The sequence below is a fragment of the Aphelocoma coerulescens genome, chromosome 6 (assembly GCF_041296385.1).
Source record: "Aphelocoma coerulescens isolate FSJ_1873_10779 chromosome 6, UR_Acoe_1.0, whole genome shotgun sequence".
Taxonomy (NCBI): Eukaryota; Metazoa; Chordata; class Aves; order Passeriformes; family Corvidae; genus Aphelocoma; species Aphelocoma coerulescens.
In genome coordinates, this window is record NC_091020.1 from 22184907 (window position 1) to 22207864 (window position 22958).

Below are 22958 nucleotides of genomic sequence, written 5' to 3' on the forward strand. Positions count from 1 at the left end.
AGAACTACTTTTACATATAATAACAAATATAATATAGCTTAGTGAATACATAAATCCAAGTGTGGTACTCTAAGACCTAAACCATTAAGATGTCTCAAAAGTTCAGATAATTTTTTTTCCAAAAAATGGAACCAGTTTCCTATAGTGACCATCTTCTGGATACAGTCTGTTGTTGAGGAAATCCATAAGGTATAAAAGGTGCATATAAGAGAGATGTACCACTGCATTTCTATTTCTCTATATATTTCTCTCGCAATTTCCAGCCTAGGAGATTCCTACCAGAGGTAAGAAACAAGTTAAAATGGAATTCTGGGCTGACCCTTTGCAGCTTTTCTTATATCCCTAAATTCAACATTTGTCACTAGCATTTGAAACAGCATTAGATTCAAGATTCTCACTGAAGTCCTGAACATTTATACCTATTTACCTATTTACTATACCTGATTAGTATTGTTTTAAATTATGTTTTAGTCACTCAGTAATGCCAAGAGAAGAAAGCCGTAAAAGGCCTGAATGACAAGTCATTTAAACCCATTTGTTTTTCTCAAATTCATTAAGGAAATCCCTCTTTATTTCATCATGAGGTTTTCTCAGAAACTAAAGAAAGCTGTGTATGATTTTCATTCACTAAAACAAGATTATGAAGCCAATTAACTTCACAAAGAATGGCTGTCCATGTATGAAGTCAAACAATGAATATCTGTGTAGAACTCCTTTCTCTGTAAAGCAGAGCTTAAGTGCTTCATTACAAACTAATCTGGCATTAAAAATAGGAAGTTCCTTCACTGATGATTTGGAAACTCAATTAACACCTGTAAGTTCCTTCACTTTCTGGGATATTATGAGAGCACAATAACAATAATTTAGAATAATGAACTAACCCTTACGTAGAACTATGGAAGTTTAAAAATGGAATTCTTATAATTCACAGTCAGGAAATTATGGCACGACCCCATCTGTACTATATTCAATTACAGTTCAACAAATTTACAAGCTTTCCTTGATATATTTGATATATATTATGCCAAACATACATAAATCAATAATGCAGAAGGAGTTCACAGCATGAACATGCATCAGCATATCAATATTAATTTTGCTAAAAACTAAATTTTTCATTGAGATGGGCTCAAGAAATACTATGCACATCTTTGTGAGATGTCCACTGGGACAGTAGTCATGCACTTTTAGATCCTATTTTCAAAGTGTAGCACATGACATTCAGTCTAAAATGACAGACAAGAATGAATCATTACAGTCACAGGCAACTCTCCCAGTATCACAAGTCTTGTAAAAGACTTTTGTGTTAAAAAACCCAAGTAAACAACTCTCTCCTCCTCCCCTCATCACCAAAATCTCTCCCTCTTCCCACACACTCCAACACTAGATGTTAGAGCAGAGAATGATCATATGAACTGTAAACTCAGGAAATTGATTCTACAAAGTTCACTACTTCGACCTCCCCCCCCTTACTTAATTTTCCCTCTGTATTATTTTTAGGAGACATTTCCAAAGTTCAGAAGATAGATTACACTCAAATAGCTTACAGGCACCATAAACACATACTATTACCTGTCCATGTGCACTATCCTTCCAGAACAACTGTTGCTAACCTCATACACACAGAACACAGGATTCCAGTCCTCAAAACCATGAAACTTAGAAACATGGAATTGTTAAGTTTGGAAAAGGCCTCTAAAGTCACCAAGTCCAACAGGTAACTGAGCACTGCCATGTTCACTGCTAAACCATTTCCCCTATGCCCACATGTGTTTTGAGCTCTTTTTGAATGTCTTAAACAGATTTTTTGAGTCACTTGAGTCACTTCACTTCCCTGGGCAGCCTGTTCCAATGCCTAACAACCCTCTCCATGAGGAAACTTTTCCTAATATCTAATCTAAACCTTCCCTGCTGCAACTTGAAGCCATTTCCTCTTGTTCTATCTCTTATTACCTGACTACAATCTTCTTTCAAGTGTTGTAAAGCAATAAGGTCCTCCCAAGCCCCATTTTCTCCAGGCTAAACAATCCCAGCTCCCTCAGTTGCTCCTCACAGGACTTGTGCTCCAGACCCTTCACCATCTCCATTGCCCTTCTCTGTCTGCACTCCAGCACCTCAATGTCTTTCTTGTAGTGAGGGGCCCAAAACTGAACACTGAGGCCTCGCCAGTGCCAAGTAGAGCGGGACAGTCCCTGCTCTGCTGCTGCTGGCTGCACTATTTCTGATAACAGCCAGCTACAATTCCATAATAAAGTTATTTCACAGACTCACAAAATATGCTGAGTTCGAAGGGACCCACAAGGATCATCGAGTCCAAGTCTGAGCCCTTTATAGGACACCCCAAGAGTCACCCCATGTGCCTGAGAGCATTGTCCAAACTCTTCTTGAACTCTCTCAGGCTGGGTGCTCCTCCCTGGGGAGCCTGTTCCAGTTCTGGGTGAAGAACCTTTTTAATATCCATCTTAAACTTCCCCTGATGCAGCTTCAGGCCATTCCTTCAGGTCATTTGTATAAACACAGGTGTATGTGCATGTATGCTCATAGATGAGTACAAGTTTATCACTCTTTTCATATAGTAGAAAATGCCAGAATTTTTCAGTAGTTTTTAAAACAATATAAAAATTAATTCTTATAGATTAAATAATCTATTTATGTTTAGTGAATATTACTTTAATATAGCAACAACAAGATTTTTTACTTCACAGAATTTCATATCTATTTTTAGAGACAAGTCAGACTATGCAAAGTACTCCTGAATTCACACTGACACAGAACATCTCACCAGTTCTACAAAGTGGTAACAGTCAATTAAATAAGGAAATATTAAATCCTTCAACCCAAAAAAAGGAAAGTTAGAGATTCCTACTAGTATGGATGTTTTTTTGACAGTAAAAAAGAAATCGGGGTGAATGCCTACTCCCAGCTAAGCCCACCAAAACCACAGAAATACACTGCCCAATTAATTAATTCCTTCATACACAGCAAGCAACAAGACAGAAATATTTTAACTGAAATTGTAGCTCCTGTGTCACAAAGACAGTTCTGAAACATTTTAGGCCGTTTATTAATCAACTCATTGGTATACTCATCTTCATAAGTCGCTTTAGAAGAGGTATTCTACATAATTGCACCCCTAGGTCTACACTGTGCATAAAACATAGAGGTAACATACCTATTTCCTGGACTTTCACTACATACCCAGTAATGACTATCTGTCTGGAGATACACACACATATATATATATATATATATATATATATATATTCTTTGGAAAGTTCCTACACTGGCAGTATAGTGCCCTAACTGCTACACAGAAAATCACACATATTAATCCCTCTATGTACATAAAACCATAACCCACACAAAAATCTTTGATACACGACCTCATATACTGCTGCATTTTCCTGAAGAGAAGTTCCAGCCAATATGGTCACTTTCATAAGGAGAAAGGCTCCACCCTTCCATGAGCACCTTTATACCACATGCAGGGTTTGACTCCTCCAAACCAGTCTCCTCACATGTGTGCTATTAACCATTTCCTCAGATTGTCACATACAGCTGGAGACTAAAAAGTCAGAAAACAATCAAGAATTTCTAGGAGAAGAACCCACATTCAGAAAAAATATCCAGCCATATCACCTCCTAATAATCAAAGAAATCTATTTTAGTGAACTCTTTGTTACCACCAGTCTATTTGGGGTCCAACATAAGCCAACAAACCAACACTGAAAAGAGAAAAAAAAAAAAAAGTAAAAAGGAAGAAGAAAAAAGAAAGAAAAACTAAAAACTTCTAAATGCACTTTTACAGTTACTAAAATTACTGATTTAGAAATTGGAAATGCCTTCTCTAAAATAGGCAACAATCAATTACCTAAGCAACCATGTCATGAAAAAGATTTTGAGAAACAATCTGTAATTATTTATCAGATACGGATGTATGTTCTGTTATGTGGCATCAATCATTCTCTGAGAAAATAAAATAAACATTAAAAAGAAGAGTTTAGAAAAGAACAGTAAAAAATACTTAACTTACACAGGGAGTTCTGTAAAAATGTTAAACGTTTACTGTTAATACCAAAAGAAAATTATGGGTTATTTTATTTTATATAATGAGAAAATTGGGGTTTAAGTCTTCGAAAGCCAATGCAGAACTGGGACTTGCACTTGTACTCAGTATTGTAGTTGGTCATTATTAACTTTGTACCATCAAGTTAACTCAAAATATGTTCCAACAACTGATGTTCTGTGTTATTAATTGTTATGGTGTCAATGGGTTTTTGTTATGTGGTTTATCTTAATTAGTGTACAAATTATTATTTAACAGCAGAATGCACATGAAGGAGTCTGATAGTTCATAACAAGGAAACTAATCTTATAATGCCCTTTGGGAAATCCCAAAGAGGACTTTTCTGTAACAAGAGCAATGGTGCTGAAAATCAGAGGACTGTTTTTCACTCAGCCATTGTGGATTAGAGAGTGGCAGCACATCTCTCAGATATATATTGACAGCATATATAAAATCAGTATGATGCATGCTTTAAGGAACAGAAGTTTGTCTCGCAGGAAAGCAAATGTGAGTTCAAATAATGGAATTTTGCATCAAATACAAGTTGCTAATTCTCCCAGTCCCTTTGTCCTTGTATTTATTCTCTTCAAGATATTCATACTTCTTTTCACTTCTTCAGACATACAAGTTTGGACTTCAAACTGTACATAGCATTAAGGGAGAATTCCTGAATGCCAAAATGAATTTAAGTTTTAAACAAAATACATGTTTCTGAAGCACCAATGAAATTTAGAAAACACTCAGATAGCTGTTGTTATTTGCAGAATAACCTTTTTTTCTGCTAAAAGTGAAATGGCAAAGGACATAAAAAAAAAAAACCAACCCAAAAGGGCATGAGCTTGTAATTACACATTTTAAAGTTCCTTCTAAGCACCTATGAAACAGAAAGAAGTGCTAAATTTTTCCCACTTTCAAAAAACATATAATTTTTATATGTTAAAACATCTGATAAACCCATATAAGAATTGTAGAAACATTTCTGTATACCTAAGATTATTGACATTTTTCACACAGGCATTAATAGTATTTTGGCACTGTTTCATTCTTCTCAATCTTTAGAAAGATCTGTAAGTGCAGAATGACCACCCACATTACAAAAAGCCACAGAAGCATGTACAGAGAAAAGAAAAAATAAGGTATATTGAACACAGAACACCAAACTACAAACATTGCAGGTGTCAGAGTAGACACAAATATATAAAGTCATTATTTGAGAAGGAATTGAAGTAAGGATTATCAATATAAAACTGTTATTTGAGTGTACTGGAAAGAGAGGCTCAGTTTGTCTTGTCTGGTTTTGATTTTGAAATTAAACCCTCTAATTACCTCAGCGACAGACATTTCATCTTTTTCCATAGCTCATACTCAGTATACAATCTGAACCCACCTGCAAGCAAATTAGTACCTCCACAGAAAGTTTATATACTAGTTTATATATGATATTGCTAAATGTTTTTACTCATTTTCAATTTTATTTTAAAACAAGGATTCCATGTCTGTAATAAGAGAGACACCAACAGCTACTTTTCAATACCTCTTAGACCTTGTGTCTAAGAATAAGGATGAATAGAAAAGATCCTTTTTTAAATGCCAAAACTAGAATGAAGGTGATTATTTAGAATATTGAATAAATAGATATTATATGTCTGGATATATTCTAAATCACTGTAAAAACCACTAGAGGATTAAATTAAAGCTATATAAAAAAGATTTTTTAAAATGTAGAATAAATGCAAAAGGATGAAGCATGTAAAATATAACGAACTTTAAAAGGCCTCCATCACATTAAGATATACCTTTGTGAGAGTACCCACCCACTCATACAGCAAGGAGAAACAGTCCTAAATTAGTTACTGTAAAATCAATTTATAAATTTACACCCAAGCAAAATTTCTTGTAAGTTACCAGGAAAAATTATCAAATAATATCATCATCCAAGAGAGGAGGAGCAAAACTCTTTGGGCACTAAGACATGGAAAGAAAATTGAGAAAAGAAAAAAATGGGCAAAAATTTTTACAGACATACTCAAAGTTCACCATAGTTGATGGGAAAGTGCTGCAATACTCTCTAAGAAGCAATGTGTGCTGGGAAATCAGAGGCAATCACAATGGAAACTATGATGCCAACATAATTCATGCTACATTTATGATGTCTATCAACCTAGTAGTTATTACATGCTAGAAAAAAACACAAAATTACCCTAACAATATACTGTGACATACTGTAGTATAACAGTATTTTGTTGACTATGTTGGATAGTATTTTCTTAATATGATGCATGTGATTCTTGAATATTTCAACATGAATGTTCTCAACGGAAGACTGAAAAATATTTGCTTTTAATGTAGTATGGAATGAAAGAATATGTGGAGTGGGGAACATTTAGTCTGATAGACTGAACCAGAAAAATCAATAATAGCTATCTTCTGTGCAAGGATGTTCATTTTGTATTACATTTTCCACAAATCCTGTACATTATTTTAATTTTTAATTTCCTGGGTTCATCTTTATGTATTGAAAAAATTCTGTACACATGCATCCTGAAACTGGGAAACCGTATCCTAAAATGGATGGGCAACCTAATGATATAAGCAACAATAATTTTCCCCTTAACAATTCCTCTTCGGATTTTTAATTCTGTGCTTTACCCTACTCTCTTGTCACTTGGTGAAAATCTTTTAAGTTCTTTTCTCCATTCCTGGTAACTTTTACCTATGAATTTATCATTATGTATGCATTACATCTATGGTCTGAAAATCAAAATTTATTTTATGCAAGACAAAACCTTTTTTTGCATAGATCTCCCAGTATGTATCTGAGACAAGAATATTTCTAAAATTGTGTAATATCTCAACATGGTATATGCAAGTAATCATAGGATTTTTTCCAAGCACTTTAGAATTTGTTTTTGTGGTTAGCATGGTACCAATATAACTTTTAACATTTTATCACATGGACACTACCTGTAATAAAACCTGACAAATCAAAAGGTCAGTCTGGCTCAGGGCATAGAAGAAATAAATGGAATTGAAAAGTTGAATGGAATGCATGGAGAATAATATGAGGAATTCAGAAGTCAGGGATTACATGTGAACTACACATTACTGAAATTTCTAAACCTCACTTCCAATTCATTTGTGCGTCAGGAGAATAATTAAAGGTAGGAAAAGACTTCTCATTTGAGAAGTATTTTCAATGAAGCTGAAACTAGAAATTATGTTCAGAAAATACTTTCTTTAAATTTTTTAGCACAAATACCAAACTTACCCATGAACTGCACATTTCGTTACCATAATACAGGAAGTTTAAAGGTTCATTCTATACTGAAGGAATTTTACTGAGTCAGAGGGTGGGTTACCTGTCTAAGTGATTACCTTTGCACACTGGAGATATTTTGCAGAATCAAGTTGGAACAGAGATTAGGTTCCAAGTATGCTTCAGGTCTTATATCAAATGAGAACCAGACACTGGACTCACACTCAATGGCACTAAAATTTCATAAACTATTCTTACATTTTCCAAGTTCAAATGTTACAACAGCCTGGTTGGTGTGTGATTATCACATCATTATCGTGATAGCCTTAGACCACAGACAGTTCATGGGACAGAATTGTGCCTCAGGAGCATTCCTGTGATAGGATCTCAGTCTGGAGACCCAGCGTAGGAGGATCCCATTAAAGCTACTTTAACGGATCATTAAAGGAAAATGAGGAAAACAACCAGTGTGTCAAAATACTGCATCAAAAACTTGGAATATATATCTGAGCCTTTTTTTTTTCCCCACCTAGCAGAGTCCAGTCAGGTAGCAAAAGCCCCTATTAACAACAAAAATGGGATCTAAGAGAAGGCGTTTGGGTCTAAGTCCTACCAGACAAAACTTCTGATCTGCAACAGTGGTAAAACATTCTTTTCAAACTTGCAGCTGGCTACAGAGTCAGAATTACATATAAAGATAAAAATTTGTGTATCAAACTGCAATAATGTTTTGATTCAGGGTATCTGAAAACACTGTTAGTCTATAAAAGACCTACAACATGTTTGAACCGTAAGTGTACAGAGATATATTTTAACAGCTATCTCCCAAACTTCTCTGAATGGATCTCTTTCAGTGTCTTTTAAATTATTTAATTTTCAAAGTCTATTATTTTTTAACTGGTTATTTATTTTTTTTTTTAAATTTTGATTCTTCTCAAACTTTTTGGGGCTTTCTATCCCATAATAACCAGATCAGACTAAGTTATGTACAGAAAACCACTGTCTAAATATGTATCAATTTCCCACCATTGACAGGAAATATCACTATGGATAGCTACAAAAGCTTTGATTGTATTCACAGGAAAGCTTGTGCTCAGCTATTTCAGCCTTCTCCCCTCAACTGCCCACACTTTGCTTTGTGAGTATTCACTTTTTTAATTGATTAGTGCAATTTCTTAACAACAGACAACATATACAATTGTTTTTCTTAGTGAGCAGATGATTTACAATATTAGAAATTTGAAGAGGGCTACACTTTCTAGCACAAAAAAACCATATAAACATTCTCTTTTAATAAGTTTCTAAAGGAATTTTTCACATTTTTATTAGAATAAATTAAATTTGTATTTCTAGTTCTACTGGGAGATTTCAATTAGATGTTTTTTCTTCTTCATTATTAATCCTATGATAAATAGAGGAAGACTCTAAGAATAATCTCAGCATCTAAGATGAAGTTCTAAAGGTCAGATATAACAAAAGAAACAATTCTGACCTCTATCACAGATTCTCTATTTTCCTAAACTTTGCATAGCACAATCAAGTAGGTTTACTTCGGATGAGCAAATACAGAAACAATTTTCCTAGTGGATGATGATAAAGAATCCCATTTTCTGTTATCAGTTACAATTCTACATATCCTTCTCTTTGCCTGTGAAGAAATGTAACCAATTTCAGAATGAATTAAGGGAGTGCTTAGCCTAAAACTTTCAGAGAGCAGTGAATGAAAACTTCTTGCATTTCAGGATTAAGTTAAAGGAATATATCCAGTCTACTTATTCACATACCACATTTAAAGCCTGAGTACATCTTGGTGTTAAAACCTAAAGCCACGTAACCAACATTTAGCTGAGTCTATGATCTCCTCTATTGTGCTGCTACAATCTTTACAAATTCATACACAGGTGAAGGCAGAGATCCACCTAATAAAGTCACTCCTGTCAGAATATATATTACATACATCAAAATGGCTTTGCATGAGAATAAGCTCACTTTGTCCTGGCTTCTTTGTATTATCAGTAGCATTTCCCTTCTCTATATTGTATAAAGTCAGGTAGGTTCAAAGTATACAAGGAAAGATTTTACTGAGATCATGATGGTGCCATTCTGACAACATTTTAGAAAGGGGCTTCACATAACTGGTCTAACTTATTCTGCATCTTTGACACATGCACACTGATAGGAGAGATGAGGAATTTGCAATTATGGTAGGATTTTTATAACAGGAGAGATAAACCAGTGCTTGGCCATTCAACTATAAAGAGATTAATTTACTAAAAATGTCAGTACTCAGTTTCTAAAGAAGTACAGAATATATTGGTGGAGCTAATAAAGAAAACTTTCCCATTGCTGTAATCCCATATATATTTCTATATCAATAATACTATCCCATACATTTCAGAGTGTTCCAGGGTTGCTTCTTGAAGAAATCTTGCATCTTTTAGATCTTTGACATTTGGTTTTCACCTTATGGATGGCAAACTCATTTCTTTTTCAGACACCTTTCTTTTTCATATAGATAAAACATGTTAAAAGTGTTCACAGAAAAAAAATGAACTCCATTAAAGGAAATAAATTTAACTTATTCTTCCATTATTAAGATGACTCCTTTTAGCAGACGATCCTGGGAGCACAAAGTACCATATCACTGATGGCATAGTCCATACAGATTAAAATGCACAAAACTTCAATCAAAATACTTTCAAGTTCAATAAACTAGTAATATTGTCCAGAAAAGGATCATTTTGTCATAGTAAGTATTTCAAGAAATAAGCCTATTAAACTGAGATTCAGTTGAAGGATAACAAAAATTCAACACTAACACTTAAATTTAATAACATGCTCAGCCAAATACAAAATTCCATTTCCTGCTAGATCAAAATTTAATTGATCCACTTCATTATTTGATAACAACAGTGTATTCTATTAAAAGGCTTATTTACTATTTTCTTCAGCTACTACTCAAAAATCCAGCAAAACACTCTCCCTCAGCATAAAGTCCAGAAGATAGTGTAATATTATTTACAGAAGTAAAGGTAATTCCCCTAAAAAATACATCTCTGCAATGTTAAGTCCCCTGAGAATGCTTCACTAAAACAATTATCTCCAAATTAATTTAAAGAGATTGTTTACACATAGAAAAGTTTGCAGAACTGGACTCAGAAATAGAAAGAACAAGACATTCACTCATCTCTATTCATATCCTGTATTCTGCCTGATTATATTAATGGAATATTCATTAGCACCACAAAATATGTTACACCCAATACACCAGTTTAAGCTCACTTACATGCTGAAATTATTAACCAGTTTACCAGTGCTAACAACACATAAAATATGAATTTTACAAATCACTATTCTGCCTAAAGGTGCAACTGAAAACACTAAATAAATAAAATAGATAACTAATATTTATAATCATACTGACTTACCCTGGTAGAAGAATTCACCAAAGAACCATCCAGATTGCCAGTGTTGCACTTGAAATTCAAATATAGATCAGGATTGTGATTTGCTTCCCATCTTCCCAAATCAGGAGTCACTGACTTGTCCGAGTTTGCAGTTATTTTCTGGAAGGCAGTGCAAGTCATTCCTGTGAAACTGGATGGCTTGATCATGAAGGCTTCCAGAGCAATATTACGAGATACCTGTGAAAACATTGAGAATAGTCATGTCACAAACTCATTAACCATACTTGCAATATTGTATGTGCATTGTGTACTTACTGCATACACTCAATAAAGGATTGTCCATGTATACACTTACATATATCCTTGGGGTGAGAAAGAAAACAGAACTTAATTGAAAACATGATATAGAATTCTACAACAGCATAGTGAATTTGCTTCAATCTTTCTTTCTTACATATATATATATATATATATATATATACACATTCCTGTTTCTATCAGTTACATTAGTTATTATTACATCAGTTTTGCAATTTCATCATTATCAGCTCCCATGGAATCTGGAATTAAAGCAGAGTTTATAACAGAGTTATAAAGTGAACTAGCAACACCAGGCTTAAGAACTATTTAAAAATTGAATAAGGATGTGCTTTGTACCTCAAAAAAGCAGCAGAAACCTTCCTAGCTATTTAGTAGCTGAGTCTTTTCACAGATCTTGTTCCATGAGAATACTGAACACCACTACACAGTTCAGTGCAACACCATGATACAGGTCCATTTGTGGCCTGCCCTTTAGCAAACTGAAGTGTATGGAGACAGAGATTGTAGCAGACTGCAAAGACACATCTCTACCCTTAAACTAACATTCTCATTTCATCACAGGCCTGTGCATGAGATAAACAGCTCATGTTGTAACAGGTGGAGACTGGTAGCACACTGATAGGACTACATGGTTTCTGCTCCCAGGCATAGATTGTTTAGTGATCTATGGACCTGGAAGTGCTGGATTAATGGTTGGACTCAACGATCCTAAAGGTCTTTGACCATCTAAATGATTCTGTGATTCAATGTCACAAGGCTGACACAGTTTATAGAGTTTCTCTTTTTTTTCTTTGGAATTGTACTAGAAGTTATTGGGTGCCTAAGCCGTGGGGGATTTTTATTTACTGTTTTCTAAAATAAAGAAAGCAGATGCAATTTCTGTGTGACAGTTTCCTGGCTGGCCTCCCAAAGGAGCAGACATGTTTGGTATGGCATAAGATGACACCGGAAATACTCCACAGCTTTTGTTTATTTACAAATTGCACTCAACAGTAAACTACTTCTCCTACAGAAAACCATGAGAAGCTATTTTAGCCAGATAAAGCATGGCAAAACAGTTAGTGACACATATCTGAGTACATAGAATTACTCTTTTCAGTAATGTGAACATCTTCCTGAAGCAGTGATAGGGAAAAAACCTGACCTTTGTCACTTGACATTTAAAAGAAATGTAAGTATAAAACAACAGAGTCTTCCTAGCTGTCACATTGCAAAATAATTCTAGAAGTCACATTATTGTCACTACACATTTAATAAAAATACTTTTAGCACACTTGATTCTTTCATGTAAATGAGAATTAAATAAAAATTTCCTTTAAAAAACAGTCCAATATATTTTTGTCCTTGTTTGGAAGACTGCTTTTCTAAAAACATACAGTGAATGAACTAAGGCTCTTATGCTATTTGGCTTCCTCTCCAATTCAGCCTATTATTCCTTTTTTTTTGGGTTGCTTTTATTTTTATACATTATTGCTGTACCTGAACTCACATTTAAACAGTGTTTTTGTGTAAATGCAGTGGACAATTGAGAAAAGAATACATGTTGTTTAAAAGCAAGCAAGCAAGCAAACTAACCCAAGGAACAATAAGGCTTTAAAGTATTTATCTAAAATTCTAAAACGATGACTTTCAAGCTTCTGATTCAGATGTATTCGTGCTATTTAGATGTTGAAACTGGCAAGAAGACAATGTCTTACTCTCCAAATCGCAACCTCTCAGTATCCAAGTGACACATTTGTGTAGGTGGGGGCCAAGAATTAAAAAAAAAATTATTTCTAACAGGTACAGTTTGCTTCTAAAAACCTAAAACTAACCCCAAAATAGTAATATTTAGGTTAGACCTTTTTTGATAATCTTCTAAATACTTTAAGCAGAAATTGTCTAGAATCCTCTTGGAAAGGCATATTAAATTTTTCAAATTGCAAGGGATCATGCTGTTTTGTATTAAAAATTTCAGTCACTCATTCAACTTGGACCTTTGAAATAAAGCCATATACTATAGTGGCTTTAAAAATAGAAACTGAGTGAATAGTAAGAACACTGTATTGTAACAATGAATACAACTGAACAAAGAAAACCATTTTTTATACCACTGGTGATATTTAAAAAATATTTTGGTCTTGCAAATAGAAATCAAGAGAAAAAAATCTTACAAAACACTTTCATTTTTTGAAATACCTTTGATATAACTTGAGTCTTGCTTGTCAATATTTGACTTGCAATCTGTTCCACACATCGTACAATCCTGGTGCAGGCTTTGTCTTCCTTTTGAGCCATCCACAACACATGGTCATCCACCAACATTATATTGCTGGCAATTTCAATAAGAGCATCCCCAACCTGGAGGAGAAAAAAAAAAAAACAAACAAACAAGAAAAGTTATTGTCTCTAAAACTCACAAAGTAAAGAAAGAACAGATAAGAGTACAATGAAGGCAGGTGCCTCACTTCTCTTGGTAACCATCATTGAAAGACAGCTTTGATTTTATAAAAAATGTAAATGGACTGAAAAAGAAAAACTGAGAAAGGAGAAGTGCAACTCACATCAAGGAAGAGCTTTCTAATTCACAACTTTAAAGCTTATCTTCTAGATAAACCACACAAATTGAGTCTCTCATCTGGCAATAAATAGAATTCCAGAATTATCACCCTCTTTCTTAAACTAATTAAAATTGGCCAAGCCCTTCTAAATAACTGCTTTATGTTCAATCAAAGGACCTTGAAGGGGAAGGGTGGGGGGAAGGAAAAAACATAGCAGAGGGAAAATATATTTGAAAGACATCTTTGTTACAGACATAGTGGAGTAAATATGAGGTATAGCTCAGGTGCTGATACAAACTTAGATCATCTCATTAGCCATAGCTTTGGTAGCTCTAATTCATGCTTGTGCCTAACCCAAAATAACAGATCTTGTTTCACCAGATGACATTTTGCAGATTTTGGTTAACTAGGTGTTTGAAATTTTATTAGTAGCTACATTTAGAAACAATAAATACCACTGTGAATATTTTTTGTAATTATTTCAAGCTAAAATAAAAATGTTTACTTTTTAAAATTCAAAAACTTAATTTGAGTAAAATTTCAAAATCAACATGACCATATTACCAATATTTTTGAAGGCAAAGATATGGAAAAGATATACCCAGTTGTCACAAATAAACTTGTATAAAAAGGTATATAGAAGAGAAAAATAACTGAGGAATATTGCTAAAGAAAAGTTCAAGAAGCCAAAAAGTCACACTAATAGAAACAGAAAAATAAGGCAAATACACAGATAATTCAGTGGAAAGAATTGAAAACAGAAATTCAGCAATGGTGAAAAAGATTTAAAAGACGGCTGAGGTTTTGAAGTTAGTTCTGCATTTTCAATAAAAAATACATAAATTTCACATGCACTGCAAAGGAAACAAATAATGAGACTCTGTGTGAAATTTTCTGTGACTGTTCCTGAAATATTTAATCTATTTTTGAGAACATAATTACTAGATAATTCTAGATGGCTTTTGACAATGTGACAGAGTTATTGATAAAATGAATAATAACAAATCACATTAAGAGTCTGGAGTGATTTATGAGAAACTATAAAAGCAAATACCAATCAACTAGGCAATAACTTACTGAGGGCAGAACAACAGTCTATAAATATACAAAAGGAGAGAAATAAGAAAAGGAAGTAATTTATACTATAATTAAATGCATTAATGAAGAGTAAAGGCATGCCATTAAAAATACAAAAAATTGGGCTAATATATCTATATCTTCCTGACAAAAAAGCGTAGTGTTGTTGCAAATATGTCCCTTGTGCTGCTGTTGAACCTCTCCTGTTTGAGAGGTAAAAAGTACCTTTAGCTTGTATAAAAATGAACAGTCCTGTGTGGAATGGGACATGCATCCAAGGGAAGAGGTACAGAAACTGTACTAGTTTAGCAAGAATGGTTTTGAAAGCATTTTGGAAAATTGCATTTTAATTGATTTCTAATGAATTCGTATAATCGTAGCTTCAGTTCCTAGTCAATTCCAAACTAACTGCCTTTTATTAAATGAAGTTCGGTCCTGTTTATAATTATGGGTGCAGCCTCATGCACAAAGCTATTGACACTTAAATTTTACCAGTATTTTTGTACCTTCTGAGTGAGAGTTAAGAAATGGGTGCTAGTAAAGAGTTCAGTGAATGAGGACCCTATTTAGGAAACTAGAGAGAGAGAAGAAAGTGTAAAGGGAAACAGAGAAAAATTGGGAGAAGTGTTATAAATTAAGAAAATAATAAGGGTTACTAAATTAGATATGTAGAGTGATGGAGATAGAGATGTTTCGATACCAAAAAGCAGAAACTAAAGCCTATTTGAAAGGCAGAAGAAGTCAATTAAAAGATTAGAGATGCTGCTCAGTTTTAATGGAAAATGCATCAGCTGCTAGAAAAATAAAGAGGCTTTATAGCAAATCCAGCTGTTTCTTTTGAATGTTAAATTTTTATTTTGTCAGAAAGCAGTAAGATCTTATCAGGATTTTGAGCTGAAATAAAGTTGCAGCTTTGAAACATGATTCTTGGAGAGCACTTAATAATATACTTTAGATCTAGTGTTTAATGGTGAAATTGGAGACTTTCTCAAATTGGCACTAAAATGTTAACTGTTACAATTCCCAGAGCCAGAACGGAATGAACATTGCCAAACCAAAAGAAAACATCATGTGCTCAAAAATTGCAGTTTATGAAATCTTTATGCAAGCAGTTACTCTGAAAATTAACAGCAAAAAAAATATGATGAACGTTTCTGTTCTCTGTAAAAACCTATCTTTCCCATAGGGTTTGCACAACTCTGATTAGATTTTCCTGCAAAAATGGCATACATACTGGTAAAAAGTTTCTGTACAAAGTTGCACATAAAGACATATTATCTCTTTTTTACATGAAGTGGTACCTTCTCTCAAAATTCAGTGAAAACCTCCTGATGAAATGGAGAAAACAAGAGAAGCATGTGTAGCTCCAGTGGCCAGACAGAGTCCATTCTAGCACATTAGACATGTTAGGAATTAAAAAGGAAATTAAATAAGCGGCTCATTAAAAAACAGGTTTTATTCCTAAGCAGCAATGCCCTTGTCATCAGAGAAGAAGACTTGGTTGTCCTTTTTGGCACAAAGAGACACATGACAGTTTATGCAGAACATTTGCAATCAGCAATCAGTTTTAGAAGCTACTCTTCAGTGTGTGCCTGCATATATTAAGAACAGGGCCATATGTCAAGACTTCACTTCTAAGTGATACTTTTTTTTCAGCATAGAGAAGATATCTTACATCTTCAACTTCATCCACGAAGACAATTAACTTTTCCATTATATAAGCCAAATATATTACATCCATTTTGTCCGAAAAGAGGGAAGCACCTCTTGTGTAGGCTGTCAGCTGGCGGGAAAATTCAACCACGGTTGTCAAATTGATGTGCATCTGAAAATACATTAGAATTGTTAGGCTTAATAAATCAGCTAGCTTCATTCTCTTTAAAAACCGGAGATCACATCCATTGGTATAATGCCTGCCATAATTTCTGATGGATTTATGTGCATCAGTATACATTTCAGGGGCACATGAAAGTATCTTCAGCCTTAAGTCTTAGATTTCATTGCTGTTATCTGAAGACACCACCATAACAGGCCAACAAATTCTGAAGATTTTTGTCTACTTTTTCTAGACTGTAACTATCTGGCCTCATAAAATATACCAAGCTATCAACCTTGCCTTGCCTCTATCTTTAGATCCTCATAAAAACAACAGTGTCAGCAATGGTTCCTACACGCAGTGGTACATGGTTGGAGAACAAGGTAAATTTAGACTGGATGTGAAGAGAATCTTTCCTGTCACAAGAGCAGTCAGGCATTTGAACAGGTCACTCCCAGAAGTTGTGTAGCCTCCATCTTCAGAGGTTGTAAAGATCTCAGTGTCTAAAGCCCTGAGAAACCCAACATCATCTCATTGCTTACAGGAGAACAAACTGGATTCTACACACCATCCTTATTATTACCCTGTAATTGCAATGGCTCTCTTAATATTAGTTACTCCTATTTATGAACCCATATGAAAACTATCTTTCTGTGGTCTTATCTAGCACTACTACTAGGGAAGAAATGAACAAGGAAACTGAAAGTTGTAAAATTAGTATGGCAGTTACACATCTGTGCCATCCTCCACATCCTCCTGTTGTGCTCTTTTTTCCTCATTAATTTCTATCCACCTACTTTTTCATCTCATTCTTTTACTTATCCATAAGAAACAGTTTAAGTAGTGCTTTTTTTGAAGACATCAAAAAGGCATTCTACAGAGGAAAGGCACTTCAGCTGATGAAACTCTGATATGGGACTTCACAAGAAATTAACATGTTTCTGGATAAACCCATGAGGGGAAGACAAAGAAGGAAAGTGAAGCACTGATCACCGTGTCAACATTACTAATAATCACTCTAAGCACTCAAATGGAAAAAAAAAATTGAGATAAAGGTAATAAATGCTGGGCACTTGCTCCTACTACAAGTTCCAATTGCCAAAGAAACAAATTGTTGTCTTTCAAGTAAAGCATTTTGTTAAAAGTCCATCCATCCCAAACTTGTGGATGAACTAACACTTCTTCCAACCTATTCAACAAGATCAGCACCAGAGAAGGAGAGCCTTGGATTTCACAATGTTACCTGACTAAAAGCATGAAGAACTTGAGTTATTTCTTGTGAATAAGGACATTCAGAATAGTTTTCTTCATCCCAGCGCCCAGTTCGATTACATTTACGCCACGCCTTAGCCTCTTCTGCGCCACTGCGAAATGCAATGGAGTTAAAAGAATACTGGAGACAGGGGTGGTAAGCAGTTATCCCAGCCAAAGTTTTGGGCCACCTATAAACAGCATGATAGTAAAAATTAAAATGTGAAAGGCAACTTATAATATTGATATATATAACACTATATATCCATATAAAGCAATATACAGAGATATATGAGAAAAAAGGGCTATATTAACTTTTAGTTCATAATGTTTTATAATTAATTACTTTGTTTCTTTGGAAAATGTCAAAATTATACAGGTTCAAATCTGGCTGATCACACATTCATTCTGCATTAATTCCAGGAAGGTGTTTAGTGTTAAGGAAAAAGGTATGGTTGGTGTTTTACTACATTCTTGTTTGCAGACTGCAAAAAGCAGAGCAGTAAGTCTGTGAAACAAACAAACAAAAAAAACAACTTAAAACCCTATTACTAAATGCTCTTAAAAAGTAAGTGCTCAAACTGTACCTGAAAATCTCTGCTTTGCATTTTGTCCCACCACTAAAAAGCCTTGAAAAACAAAAATCCCCGAATCTCTCAGAAAACAATAAACAAGATTTCAGTAGAGATCATGTGCCACGGAGGAGGAAGGAACTAGCCCTCAAAAATTAGCTATTTAGGTATACATTTATGTAGCGTGATTCTAAAACATTATTTGAAAACAAACTAAATCAAGAGCAGCTGTGTAAAATAGTCACAGCTTTTTACCGGCTAGGCTCGTAGTTCAATGCCTTAGAAAGCCTCGGGCAGCCTAGAGAGGTAGCACGGGCAACCCAGCATTTCAGTAGCTCTGAAAATGGCAAATGGTAGCTGCAAAGCTGGTACCACTAGTAGAAGCAAAGAGTGAGAAATATAGCCTTCAGTTTGCCCAATTCCTGCAATGAGAAGCTTTCAAACAGAGACAGAAATGCACAGACGTTCGCAGAAGGATTGCGAAGCCAAAGAGGGCGGGCCCCCTCTTGGGCCCTTCTTTTATTTGGAGAAGGGGAAAGGGGAGGACTGGGGGCAGACCTGGGGTGAGCGGCCAATCAGACACTGCTAAAGAGTTTGAGTTACATTTGGTTTTGCCCACGCTTGGAACAAAGGAGTTCAGGAGCACATGGAAGAGGCAAGTCTGGCTTGTCTTGGGGAGGGGGAAGGGAAGCTCGTAACAGGCAGCAACAAGCAGCCAGAATTCTTCTATTTAGCTGATGGATCTGTTATAAAATACACTTTTAATGTATATTTGCTGCATTCTCTAGAATGGCACAACTGGAACTATTTCTATAGATAACTAATCTATTGTCATTTACAGCCTAGTATGGACATAGCAGGATCAGGTAATTGGGAGAAATCAAAGAAAATCATAAGCATATCATCAGCAAGACAGCAGGTGTGGCAAGGATATGGTTCTTTAATTGCACTGATGTAATGACTGAACCCAGTAAATCACAAAAATATTCTGCCTTTCAATGAAAGCACAGCTTGGCAATCAGCCTTTCCTCAAACATATGTATTAGCTCCTCTTAATTACACAATGCGTGTTCCATTGTACATTGTTACATAATATACTGAAAGGTTTTGGGCTATAAAAGTTTTCTTCATTTCAAAGAAAACCTGAGAAGAAAAATACTTTTATTTGTCACACCTAACTGTCACTGAAATAATTCAATTTGTGATGTAAAAACAGTTGATAAAAAATGAATCATAAAAAGAGCTTCCCCAAAAAATCAAAAAATGTCCAGTTGTATATATAGTATATAGTGTATAGTAGCATAGAGGCCTTTTGCCTCTGGGCTAAAATATTACTTTTAGTAAAACATTTGCATTAATGCAATTGGGCCACACATTGGCAACTTACATCAAAAGTAAAACTAACAAGATTATTCTGAAACTAGCACTGTCACAGTGAGCAGAATCTGGCCTTTATGACTAGGAATGATAGCATGTAACAACATTACTATTTGCTTTTCAGAATAAGCTTACAGCATTTTAGAAAACAAAAAAAAAAGAGTAAAATATGGCCATGATAGCGAAAACCTCTTAGCACAAAAGGCCAGTTCATCCTGACTCTCAGTGCCTAACTCTTGCTGCAGTTACATAATTATAAATACCACCTAGGCTGTGCAACTGAAATAGCCACACTTCCCTAACAGTTGACACTTTTTTCCTTTCTTTCGCCCAATAAAAGAACTGTTCTTTCTAGTTTTGCCTTTGTGGTTCAATTCTTTCTACTTATATACTTGTTATGTTACCAAATCTTCAAAGACCTTTGTAAGAAAACATGCTGGTGTGATAGCTCCATCTCTGAGGATTAACCTTTGGAACAATTTCAAGCACTAGTGCTGAGTTTGAGCCTGATAAATTCTCTACGATTTTAAATTCATTCTCAAATGCCAAAAGAACCTATGGACTCAGCATTCTGTTGATGTACATTTAAAAAATAAATTTATATGGATTTCTAGGAAGATGATCAATAGGAAGAGAAATGTCCACTCCTGTTTTTTTTTATTTCTATAAAATGACAAAAATGCCCCTGGTGTTAGCTTGTGCAGCCTGTAGGATTTATATATATTTATTTTATGGAGAAAAGAATGTCATTTTAGGGCAAGAACATGAACTACATAGAGTTGTCATCTAAAAGATTCTATATGTGTTTTCTGATAGGAAGTATACATTTCTTAAAATATCTAACTAAAACATATTTAAGCACATCCACTATGAGAAAACATAATTCCAGTTTTTCTGACGACAAAAAAATCTATAAGATTGTCAAAGGTCTCTAATGAACTTTAATCCATATATATGGATTGCCTCAGCAATTTTACCTCAGTGAAAGAGGTAAACTAACTGGAACTGAGGTTAACACATACTAAAATATCTTTGTAGTAAAGAGAAAAGAGATTATTTGAGTAGGGTTTTTTTTTTTTTTTCACTTCTTTCTAATTCAATCCTTTATTTTTATTCAAACACAAGAAATTGTAGAAAAAGCCTTTGGGAAAGTTTTAAAGGTAACCTAAAAATAAAGAGAGGCTTTCAGGTCAGAAATATCTGCAGAAAGTTCTGTTGTTTAAGAGAAGCTTCCTTCCTCATCTACTTTCCTTTCATTAACTATTCAAGCTGAATTCTCATTATAATTCATTTGATAACAAATTACTGTCTTGATTTCTCAATGGGATTGCCATCATACATCAGTCTTATTGTCAAGCAGGTTTTGTTTAAGAGCTGTGTGCATATCATTGGAGTATTTTAGAGCTAACTGAAAACAATACCAAATTCCACAGAAACTTTTTCTTCTGATTAAAATGATTAAAATTTTAAAAAGCCCCACCAGCATATGTACATAAAAGTAAAGATGAAGCTAAAACTGCATTTAGTCTACAAAATTTTGCAGACTCTTAAGATTCAGATAGCAGGACAGATGTATTTTGTAAGCATGTGATATATTGGTAGAACTCTGTGTGTCCTTAAGCTCACCTCAAACAATCTATTTGTTTTTCTAAGTACTTCTACTTTCTGTTTTGATTCTTTTCAATGAAATATTTTAGTAAGTTTCATGTCATTTGTTACCTCTCATCTCAGCTGAACAAAGCCACCAGAACTAAAACAGATTAAAAAAGTCAAGTACTGAAGATTTAATCTTCTAATGCTTTAATGCAGTGTTATCATCTTCTACAAAGACCAAGAACAATTTTGAACATTCTCTCATTCGGCTAATTTAAAAAAAAAAACCTTCCATAACTGCATACTGAGGAATTAGAAGATTTTCTGACTTTCACAAACCACTGCTTCTCTTGAAGCACCAGGCCCCATTTCACATCAAAATTATACAGTGCTCCTCCTTCCTACCATACTACATAGAAATGAAACCTAAACCAAGTGATTTATAATTGGCACTGAAGTATCATGTAAGCATGAATGTGGTCTGTACCTACATTAATACATGAAACACACTCCAAACCCAGAAAGTCATACCTGAAATCTCCCTTGTTGTTAATAACTCTTTCTGCAGGGCAGTAGGGTGCAGCTGTTTCAAGTACCACAATTTCTACTTGTTTTGTGCTATTTCCATAGGAATTCTTGACTAGACACTCCCAATCTCCAGTTGCATCAATGTCGATACTGGATAGGATAAGTTCACTAAAAAATAAAAGATTCATCATTGTATACACTTAATTATACAGATATCAAGTCATTGGTTTTCTGACATTAACTTATTTTCAGGGATTTTTTATGAAAATATAAAAATGGGGTTTGGTCTATGGTATTAGAGGGACAGACAGTATGTAGTGGTAGTGAGCTCTTAGTAGCAACAATTTGTATTGACTACTCAGGTTGTAACAGGCTACAACACAACTCACAAATTATCACAAAAGAATATCAATTATTTATCAATGCCTGTTCTCCTTCCCCCAGGTATTACAGAATATTGGGTTTGTTGCCTAACCAAACACCCAAGTGTCAGAAATGCATTTCAAGCTGACCACACAACCAACCCACAGGGAATGGGTTTGCCTTCAGCCATGATTACAGCTCCGGTGGCATCTCAACAGCAGAATCTGGCACTCCTCTATCAGGGATAGAACCTCATTCAATTACTGCAACTCTACAGATGTCATAGACCAAAAATAATACTAACTACTTCATTTTAAGAAGGTAACACGTTTTATCTTAAATCTGTCACTTGGCTAGAAATAAATTTTACTATAGTTTTAAACAAATTACAGCTTCTGAAAGTTGCTGAGAGAGGAAAGAAAAGGCAGCATTTATCTGAAATATTTACTTTGCTTTACAGAAATGGCTCATCTTTGAATATGCCTTGTGGTTTAGACAATTAGAAATTATGTGGGAAGAAAGGCAGTAGTGTAAGAAAGGGAGAGAATGTACATTATAAAAACTGAAGGACAGAACTAAAAGTTAATAAATTTATTTTGAATTTTTATTTAAAATAAAATCTTAAAAATTCTGCTTGTTACCTTTAGCACTTTTATGTAGAGCCTGACATTTCGAAAGATGATTTTCTCAAGTACTTACTACAGAATTGTTATCTGGTTCCTCAGAAAACAAATAAACCACAGTAAATAGTCTTTGATTTAAGTTAGTTGCTTCAGAATTTTTACATAGTT

At 34.4% G+C, this 22958-nt stretch overlaps 1 protein-coding gene across 2 annotated transcripts in view; it reads right to left on the reverse strand.

Annotated features, from left to right (window-relative positions):
* Positions 1-22958, reverse strand: part of ADGRA1 (adhesion G protein-coupled receptor A1) — a 263226-nt gene that overhangs the window by 99794 nt on the left and 140474 nt on the right. The window contains exons 8-12 of one of the 2 annotated variants that reach the window (XM_069019776.1): positions 21808-21972; positions 17727-17925; positions 16343-16492; positions 13229-13390; positions 10751-10966 (exon numbers count right to left, since the gene is read on the reverse strand). In XM_069019776.1, coding sequence (XP_068875877.1) covers positions 10751-10966; positions 13229-13390; positions 16343-16492; positions 17727-17925; positions 21808-21972 — 892 coding nt within the window. Of the gene's footprint in view, positions 1-3383; positions 3429-10750; positions 10967-13228; positions 13391-16342; positions 16493-17726; positions 17926-21807; positions 21973-22958 lie in introns of those variants that run through there. The other variant, XM_069019777.1, reaches the window with a different exon arrangement.